At 45.8% G+C, this 9,680-nt stretch overlaps 1 protein-coding gene across 2 annotated transcripts in view; it reads left to right on the top strand.

Moving 5' to 3' along the window:
- The first annotated feature begins 4,858 nt into the window (after window positions 1–4,858).
- The window catches only part of DNAJA3 (DnaJ heat shock protein family (Hsp40) member A3), a 30,898-nt gene continuing 26,076 nt past the window's right edge, over window positions 4,859–9,680 (top strand). The window contains exon 1 of one of the 2 annotated variants that reach the window (XM_019660342.1): window positions 4,859–5,114. In XM_019660342.1, coding sequence (XP_019515887.1) covers window positions 4,904–5,114 — 211 coding nt within the window. In that variant the 5' untranslated portion in view covers window positions 4,859–4,903. The remainder of the gene's footprint in view (window positions 5,115–9,680) is intronic. The other variant, XM_019660341.1, reaches the window with a different exon arrangement.

A 9,680-nucleotide genomic window follows, 5' to 3' on the forward strand; every position in this document is an offset into this window, starting at 1 on the left:
ATATATATATATAAAAGATTTTATTGGGGAATTGGGGAAGGGGAACAGCCAAGTTGTTGTCCTTCAATTTTAGTTGTAGAGGGCACAGCAACTCAGCTCCAAGTCCAGTCGCCATCCGGCCACCCATCAGCAGTTCAGGGCAGCTCAGTTCAAGATGCTGTGTTCAATCTTAGTTGCAGGGGGGCGCAGCCACCATCCTAAGCGGGAGTCGAACCAGCAATCTTGTTGTTAGGAGCACATGCTCTCACCAGCTGAGCCATCCTGCCACCTGTTGGCAGCTCAGTGGCAGCTCAGCTTGGCACAGCTCACTGGCCCATGTGGGAATCGCACCGGCAACCCTGTTGCTCAGAGCTCACACTCTTAACCAACTGAGCCACTCGGCTGGCTCTAAAAATATTTTTAAATATAAATCAACTGTACATCTATTGCAAAGTTCATGTAAACCTCCCAAATTTGCTTTGTCACTTCACTGTTATCCCTGAATTAGTTTTTGTTGTTTTATCTACAATTATGATGGGCCTAAATGGGCACAGTCAGAAAGTGAGAAAATCTTTAGCCCCCAGAGGTAATAAATGGACATATCATGGACTAAATCTGGTCACAAATATGTTTTACTTGGTTCACATGGTATTTTTTAAATTGAGACATATCCTAAAGGCTTGAATTTCAGCCTCTCTTGAAAAATGGAAAGATTTTGCAATAGTGGCTCCTAATCTCCACATGGCTAAAATGGGTTGGAGCTGAGAAGCACCTGCCACCTTTAAAGCATGTTTTCCCGTTTGCTGCAGTCCCACTGGTCCCTGTTATCTTATACATGGCCACTCCACCCTTACACTTTACCTGCTTAGCCCTGGCACCTGGGTTTGTGACCCCTGACCTCTCCCAGGAAAGAGAGAGGCCATGACCCTGGCTGTGCTGGATCATGTGACTATATTTCCACAAACTGGGGGCTGATAGAAGAAGAGTTGGAGAATGTCATCTTCCCCATTCCCACAGTGACAAACCTGAGCTCCACAGCAGGGAAGCAGAGGAGAGGGAAGGACCAGAGGGACATGGAGGCCCAGAGAGTGACCATATCACATGTTCCCAGATCCATTCTGGCTGGAGAGTGATTCTTTCTAGCAGAGTTCAGAGCTCTAAGGCTGCTGCAAACTTGAGCAGAATAAATTACTTCATGAATTGCAAAGTGGAACTGACAGCCTCCAAGATTCCTTCCAGTCCCAAGAGCCTATGAATTACCAGCTTTGTTTCTTTATACTCCTAGTAACTCCACTTCGCTGTTTGTCTCTAAGGACTCTGGAAGACATCTCTCTACCCTAAAATGCAGGCTATCAAAGATGGGTCAAATTCCAGCAAAATAAGGATGTCTGGTTAGCTTGGTGCCTGGCAGGATGATTTTGATTTCACAGGTCCTGTTTCCAAGAATGATTAATAATGAACAAGAATTCAGGAGACCAGTGTAGTGAAGTCCTCATTCCAGAAAATTCAAAACATTTCATGTAACTAAAGGAAGGAACATTAGCAGAAAGAAAGTGACCAGCAAGGAAGAGGTTGCTTCACAAAAGCATCAGAGGCTTAGGATGTATTCTTTTTTTTTTTAAGATTTGATTGGGGAATTGGGGGACGGGAACAGCTTTGGGGAATCAGGGAAGGGGAACAGACAAGTTGCTGTTATTTTGTTCTTCAGTCTAGTTGTGGAGGATGTCGCTTCACTGGCTCCTGTTGGTATTAATTATCATTGTGCTCTTACTGGGTGAGGCAGTTGCTCACCAGCCATTGGAAGGCAGCTCACAGCAGCTGCCGGCCGCTCACTCTGGCTGCCAGCCACTCACGGTAGCTTACTGCAGCCCACTGCCACCCCACTGCAGCCTACGCGGTCACCAGCGACTCAGGGCAGCCCAGCTCCAGGTCGAGCTGTTGTTCACCATCTTAGCTGTAGAGGGCGCAGCGTCACTGGCCCTAATGTGGGATCCAAACCGGGGTCCTGCTGCTCAGAGCTGGCGTCCCAAGCCAACTCATAAGCAACGTGCCACTCGGCCGGCCCCAGAGCCTTATTCTTAATGTCCATGATCTTTTTTTTTTTCCTTTAAAAGATTTCCTTTTATTTCTCATTGTTGTGAAACATTGAGTTTAAGCCGAGTTTGGGCAGAAGTATATTTAGCTGTGAGCTGGCGCCGCCTGTGGTTTATTTAAAGGGTCTTTTAGGAAATCATTAGCACAGAAAACCCAGACAAATGAGGGGAGGGCACAGTTCAGTTTGTCTTCTTCTTTTGCAGGGAACTGCACCCACAGCAGATGTCATGTCCAGGAACATAGGTTACACATTTCACATCCCCTTGGAATCGTCCCGTACTCTCTTGGGAAGGAAAGGAAATGCTACAACTAGAAAAATCATGAGCTAGCTTTATTGCCTCTGGAGAGACTGGCTGAGGCCCTTTTGCCCTCCCTGATAGGGCTCATTACATGGAGAGGGGAGCAGCCATCCCATTGTGTAGCCATGGACTTGGCCAGTCCCATTGTATCTGGGATGGTCAGTGTCTGCAGGAAATCACAGAGTAGACCATACTTAAAACTCCTTACTAGCTATCACAGATCCCACTACTTTCAGGAGAGCAGGAAGGGCCGAGTGGAACAGTAAAATGAAAAGCGTAGAGGGGGAGGTGCTTATGAAACCTGTGTGCCTTTTCCAAGTAACATGTGTTTCTCCATAAAGCTCAAGTTTTTGGCTTTAGACTGGAGAAGGGGCAGGGGAGGGGGAGGAGGGGAGAGACACAGGACATATTCTGCCTGGAAGTGTGGGTAGGTGTGGCCTGTGTGCTCATCCCAGTGTTTGCCAACAAGCCTAGGAAGGGTCCATTAGTAGCCACTATCACCCACTCCATTCCCTGGGGTCTTCCTAAAAGCAAATGTAGGCTCCCCAACAACCAGCCTTCCCGCTATCCCCTAAAACAAAACACACACCCTTTCAATGTGGAGGACTTTTTCTTTTAATCACTATGGGGAAGTAGGTGGGGGGAAACTAAAATACAAAAAAATGAGGAAGTTATAAAGCTGACAAAGTTTTCATGTTAGTGAGCCCTCCTCTAGTTTGCCCTAATTCACTTTGAGGTAGTAAGTGCAATCCCTTTGCCTCTTGTTTTCAGCTTTTGTTCCTGAAAGTTGTACTTCTCAACCAGCACCCTCTCTCACTCTTTTTCACTAGGTTTTGGGCTCCCGGTGAACAAGTAACTGTCTGAGTTCTGCTTGGTATTGCCAGTGCTTAGCAGAGAACTTGGCACATAGGACTAACATATTGAGCACTTACTATGTGCCAAGTACTATATGAAGCCTTTACATGGATTATCTCACTCCTTAGGTGATCCTTTGAGTTACTTACTGTTACATTTTCCTTTTAGAGAAAGGAAACTGAGACACAGAGATGTAAAATAAGTTGCCTTACACAGCTGGTAAGTGGCAGAGCCAGAATTCAGACACCAGGGCTCATACTCTGAACCACTGCTGGAAAACATTTAAATATTGGTTGAATATGTTAACAGAGCTCTTTCTTCCACTTCTGACCCCATGAAACCCTTTTCCTTGTTTCTTGAACATTCCCTAGCCCGAACTCAACTATTCCTTGCACTTTACAATAGCCTCATAACTGTTCTTCACTGGGCCAGTGGTTTTTAACCTTCTTTGAATCTCAGAGCATATGGTGAATTTGATTGCTGAAAGCTATGGACTAACATACACATACACAAAAATTTCGTGTACAATGGGGAAAGTGGGGAGGAGCACAGATCATCTTAAAACCATCTATGAACCCCAGGTTCCTATTTTATTTTTGGGTGGTGGTGGTGGTGGTGTAAGTATGAAAGTTGGAACTCCTTTGCAAGACTTACCAGGCCAAGTTTATCTTTCTGGCCTCATCTCCAGTCACACCTTAAGTTTAGGGTTTAAGCAAACAGCACAAGCACTTTCCATCTCCAGACATCTGCTTTTTAACTTCTTGCTAGTTGGAATACTCTTCCGCTCCACCCCTACCTGATCCACTTTTCATTACTGGAATGTTGCCTCTCAGATGCCTTCCCTGACACCTCAATACCCCAACCTCTGAGAAACCCCTTCATCTGTGTTCCTGTAAAACTGTTTATACCTATGATAGCATTGATCACATTAGTTGCTAAGGGGCCTGTCTCTCAATTCATTGTTGTGCTCCTCCACAGCAAGGAATGGTATGCCATTCCTCATTGTATTCCCAATACCCTAGAACGTGAGTGACACACAGTAGATGCTGACAATGTTTATTAAACTCGTTTTGGGGGAACCTGGCTCTCACTCTGCGACAGGCCAAGTTCACAGGTTTGGAGAAGGCTAACACGCTTAGGAGAGACCTAAGGCATCAAAGTCTGCCGCGTAGTGAATCAACCAGAAACGATGAATTTGAGGACAGGATCTGGGAGCTCGGACAGAAACTCTGACCGTTTGCGCGGGCACCGGATGAGTAACATGCAAGAAAATGTTAAGAGTCAGGAGGAAGGAAGCCGTGCACTTTACGCTGAGATCTGCGAGCCAGACAGCCGCACTGCACGCCGGGATTTGTATTCCCGTCCCTTGCCGGGCCCCTCAAACCAGTTATATTCAGCTACACCTAACCACAGCCTTACACAGATAAGGTGCAGTCGTGATCCTCCAGCACAGAATTACGAAGTTCTCCAGGGCAAGTATATCTTCAGAGCAAACGTAATTTCGATGTTGGCTACTAGGGAGGCGCATTGGATGCAGCTGCGCGTGCGCAATACTTGTGCTTCTGCGTGCCCGCGCAGCGGGCCCTGTCTCCAGAGGTGCCGGCGCTGCGCGCGCGCGTTATCCTCGCGAGGCCCGCTTGAGCCTGGTGGCGCAGGCGCAGTGTCCCCGGGCCAAGATGGCGGTGCTGTGCTCCACACGCTGGTTGCTGGTGGCTGTGGGGACCCCTCGGCTGCCAGCTGCAGCGGGGAGAGGGGCCCGGCCGCCCAGGGCGGGCGCAGTGGGGCCGTCGCTGGGCCTCAAGTTGAGTGTTACCACCTTCGCGCCTTCCCTGAGAGCTCGCAGCCCCGGGGCGCTGCTGACATTGAGAGCCGGTGTCAACTTCACAGGTAAGGGCAGGCTCCAGCGCCCGAGTGGGGCCTCCAAGGCCTGGAAGGGAGTGACTCTCCTCGCTCCAGCTACGAGATAGCAGGGTGGAGGGTGTATTCCGACGTGTATACGGAATTCCTTGGAGAGGCTGACAGGCAAGAGACAGAGAGGTCCAAGTGAGTACCCAGAAGCGGTGAACGAGGGAGAGCTGCATGGAGCCTTCGGCGGCGGGGATAAAACGCCCCGTTGGCCGTAACCCTTCACCTCTCTGTCAACCTTTTTGGAGGCCTCTTTCTGTGATGCTGCTGCTCCCTTCCCGTATTCTCTTCTTTCCCTCCACTTTGTAGCCTGTAGCGGAGGGGAAGAGGTACCTGCCATTGGGTGAGCATCTGGTCTTATGCTAAGTAGGCACTTTGTGCCTCACCTCACTTGATGGTAACAACAGCCGTGCGAGGTGGGAATTGACATCCCCATTTTAAAGAATGGGTAACTGAGGTTCTAGCAGAGGAACTGACCCGCCCAAGGTCATAAAGTTAGATAGTTGTCCTAAACCCAGAACTGTACTTTCAAGCGTACACTCTTTCCACGAAATGCTGTAAATCGAAAGGTAAACTTAATGGTCCCTTTTAGAAGTCCTTAAATTGGTAATTGTAATAAAACAAACATTTATTGAGCACTTACTATGTACCAAGCATGGATCATTTCCACGTGATAGACACTGTTATTAATCTATTTTTATAGATAAACTGAGGCTTAGATGTTAAACAACTTGTAGAATGTCACAAAGCTAAAAAGTGGTAAAGCCTTGATTCAAAACCTGCTGCTTTCTTAATAGCCTGGGTGGTAGTGAATTAATATTTATGAATCCTTTAGGTGCTTAGCCATGATAGTTTTTAATGCAGTGTGTTGGGTGACTTTTTTTATAGTGAGAGAAGGAAGGAGGAATCATTGAACAACCAACTGTGTGCCTGAATTGTGCTAGTTGCTTTTGTCCCCTAGAATTTGGGCAATGATACTTAAGCTATTTATGCTTTACAAAGATGATTAATTAAGGGCCCTGACAAGGTGACTTACACAAGATAATTTCCTATTGGGGTACAGTTTTGTAATACTGTCATTAAGTACCAATAGTTGTGATTACTTTGTACAGTGAGCAAACTCACCTCCACACCCTCAGTGTCTGTGTGTGTGTGTGTGTGTGTGTGNGAGAGAGAGAGAGAGAGAGAGAGAGAGGTAGAGAGAGAGAGGGAGAGAGAGAGAGATTTGGGTGAATTATTTGATCCCTTTGAGCCTCTCTTTCCTTTACTGAAAATTTATTCATTCATTCACAGGTATTGAGGGCCTGTCTTATGCCAGCCACTGTCCTAGGTACTGGGGATATGAGATTGGATGTGGTTTTGGACAAGTGATCCAGTTTTTTAATTCTGTTCCTGCCACCTGTATGTCTTCATAAATGGAGCAGTATGCCCAGGTCTCCTCAAGATTATTTGGAGTGATGTCATTCAGTATTTCTCAGTATGAGCAAAAGTGGTCATTTTTAGGTTTACTAACATTTTCTAATGTCAAGCTAAATATGTTCATATTACATTTGTGCAAGTTGGGGAGCATTTTTGGTGTGTGTGTGTGTGTGTGTGTGTGTGTGTGTGTGTGAAAGAGAGAGAGAGAGAGAGAGAGAGAGGCAGGCACTAAGTACTAAGCCTTGTATGTGGTCATTACTCGGGAACTGCAGTCATCTATCCTTGTATCCCTCCATAGCCTGTGATAGGCATGTTTTGTATCAAGTGAGTGGTAGCATCTTTCAAGGTGCACTCTGATAGCACATCCAAAGTCATCAACTCAGCTCTTAAACATTGGTATGTGATCTCATCTCAAATCGAGTAGTTCAATTAGATGACATAAAAACATTTTAAATTCTCTTTCTCAAGGGCTGAAAGAAGGCAGTTATTTGACACTGGGTTGGCCATTCTTGGAATGACTTGGAGGCTAATCCTATTCTGGGTTATTCTAAAAAGAGCAAGACATTTATTGGTCACATCTTGGGGAAAAATTTGCCTTTTAAATGAACTCTTTCTAAATTATTGGTAATCATTGATGCCTTTTGGATAATGTCAAAAGTCACTAAACTTGTAATAGTTAAATACGATTTCTCTTTACTCGTGCAGCTTTACAACAACAGTCTAAACCCAAGTCCAGGTTCTCTGATCATGATGTTGAAGCTGCAGCTGGAAGGGGCCAGGGTAACGCATTCATGAGTGAATGAAGAGAGGATTGAGTGCAGGAGCACTAGGAAACTAGCTGTAGTGTCTGCCTCAGATCTGACCAAAGAAAGACAAGTGGTCTTCTAGCACCTACTGCTTCCACTCTGTTTTTCATATCCCAGGAAGTCTAAGGAACAGCAGCAAGAAACCAGTATTGAGGATACTGAAAATACAGATTTTCTTCCTGACTCTGATTTTAATCATTCTGACTATTCTTACTCATTCTGTTGTCTGACTATCCCTTTTCTTGGATATGCTCAACACCCTGATTGTCTTTTGTGCTCTAATTAATTTTAAATCTCCCAATCCTAACTGGTTTTTTTGTTTGTTTGGTTTTGGTTTTTGTTTTTTTGAGAGCTCTTCCTCACATAAACTTGATCATTTCCCTATTTAACATTGTCAGCGGCTTCCTAAGGTTAGGGCATAAGCAAACAGGGCAAACACTTTCCATCCTCAGACATCTGCTTTTGATAAAATCCAGGCTCCTCAGCATAGCTCAGAGGCCCTTTTGCTTATTCCTAGGCCCCTTTAACCATCATCTCTAACCACCCCTCTACCATCACCATATCCACCATACACAGGCATGTGTGCACACACAATCTTTTTAATCTAGTTACATCATAGTATCTGCTGTCCCAAAACACACAAGTTCCTTACACACGCACACACATCCGCACGCAGTCTCTAGTTACATCATAGTACCTGCAGTCCTGAATGCACAGGACTGAACCACTCCCTCCAAACCAAAGGTCATCAAAGGTTTAGCGGCCAAATGGGGCACTTTTGAAAGTGAAAGGGGGTGCTGTTGCAAATAACACCAGGATTACAGATGTAAACCTGGATGGATTCAAACCCCTCCTTAGCCTAGCTAATTTCTACAGTGTAACAGCATGTTAAGGCCTTTGAAAACCTTCCCTGAACTTCTTAGATTGGGTTGCCAGTGGTTCTCGACTGGAGGTGATTTTACCCTCCGGGGGGGATGGGGGGCATTTAATAATGTCTGGACACTTTTTGTAACTTGTGAGGCGAGGACAAGAGGAGGTGCTACTGGCAACTAGTTGGCCAGGGGTGCTGCAAGACCTCCTATAATACATACTAAATATATTAGTTTCCTGGGGCCACCATAACAAAGTACCACAGACTGGGTGGCTTAAACGATAGAAATTTATTTGTTTTTTATTCTAGTTGTGGAAGCTAGAAGTCCAAGGTCAATGTTTTGTCAGGATTGTTTCAAAGAGCCTGTATCCAATACAGTCACCTTCTGAGGTGATGGCGGTTAGGACTTCAACATATGAATTTGGAGTGAGGGATACAGTTCAGCCCATAACAGTAGGACAGCACCAGCCTCCCTGTCCCACCCCACGAGAGGAAACTGATCCCTTCGTCCATCCCTTCTTCCACAGTGCAGAGATTGAGAAGCCCTGGTGAGGTGACTGTTTTGTGTATTCTCACCCTGTGCATGTCTCTGTGTGCTAATCCCTTCACACACTGCTTTCCCACCCTCCCCCAGTAGATCACTGGAGTCCTTGAGGGCATTGGCTTTGACTTTTATTCATTTTGTATCCTTGTGCCAAATACAGTGTTAAGATCTTGATAAATGTAAGCTCCAGGAGGGCAGTACCTTCCAATGGTTTACTGCCGCATCCCCAACATGGAGTCTAGTGCCTGGTTGGTGCTCAGCGAGTATTTGCTGAATGAATAAATGCTAAATATTTGTATTTGCTGAATGAATGAATGAATGGTGAATACAGAAGCTTCTTTCTACAGGCAAACGTTTGACTTAGAAACCTGGAGCTGCCTCTTGATGCTCAATCTTTTTCTTGTCCTTCCTATCCCCTCTGCCTTAACTTGGTCCCTTTTCCCCCAACCTCACTCTCCTCATCTTTCAGTTGTCACAAGATGTGGTGGGGGTTAGGAGGCAGGACTCGAAGTTGTAGAGCAGCTCCCCCAGGTTTACTTGGTGACAGTCCAGTCCACGTTAGCTGTCTGCTTCATGCACAAAGGGTAGTGGAGTAGATGTGCCTGGTAGCCTTTCCTCCTAGCTGCTGATGCAAGAGGCCTGAAAGGAGGCCGGGCATATGGCTGCCTGCCATGTGCTTTGATTCCTTTCAGTTTGTCTAAACTCTGGCAAACAGAGGTTCTGGCACAGGGCCTTTTAGCCTTGTGTCTCTGTATATGTATTGTTTCTAGGGGAAGGGTCAATGCTTTTATCAGAATCTTTTGAGAGATGTGTGACTCCAAAAACTGAGAACCATTTCTTTCTTTCTTTCTTTCTTTTTTTTTAAGATTTTATTGGGGAATTGGGGGAGGGGAACAGCGTTGGGGAAT

This window comes from Hipposideros armiger, unplaced genomic scaffold (assembly GCF_001890085.2).
Source record: "Hipposideros armiger isolate ML-2016 unplaced genomic scaffold, ASM189008v1 scaffold_315, whole genome shotgun sequence".
Classification (NCBI taxonomy): Eukaryota; Metazoa; Chordata; class Mammalia; order Chiroptera; family Hipposideridae; genus Hipposideros; species Hipposideros armiger.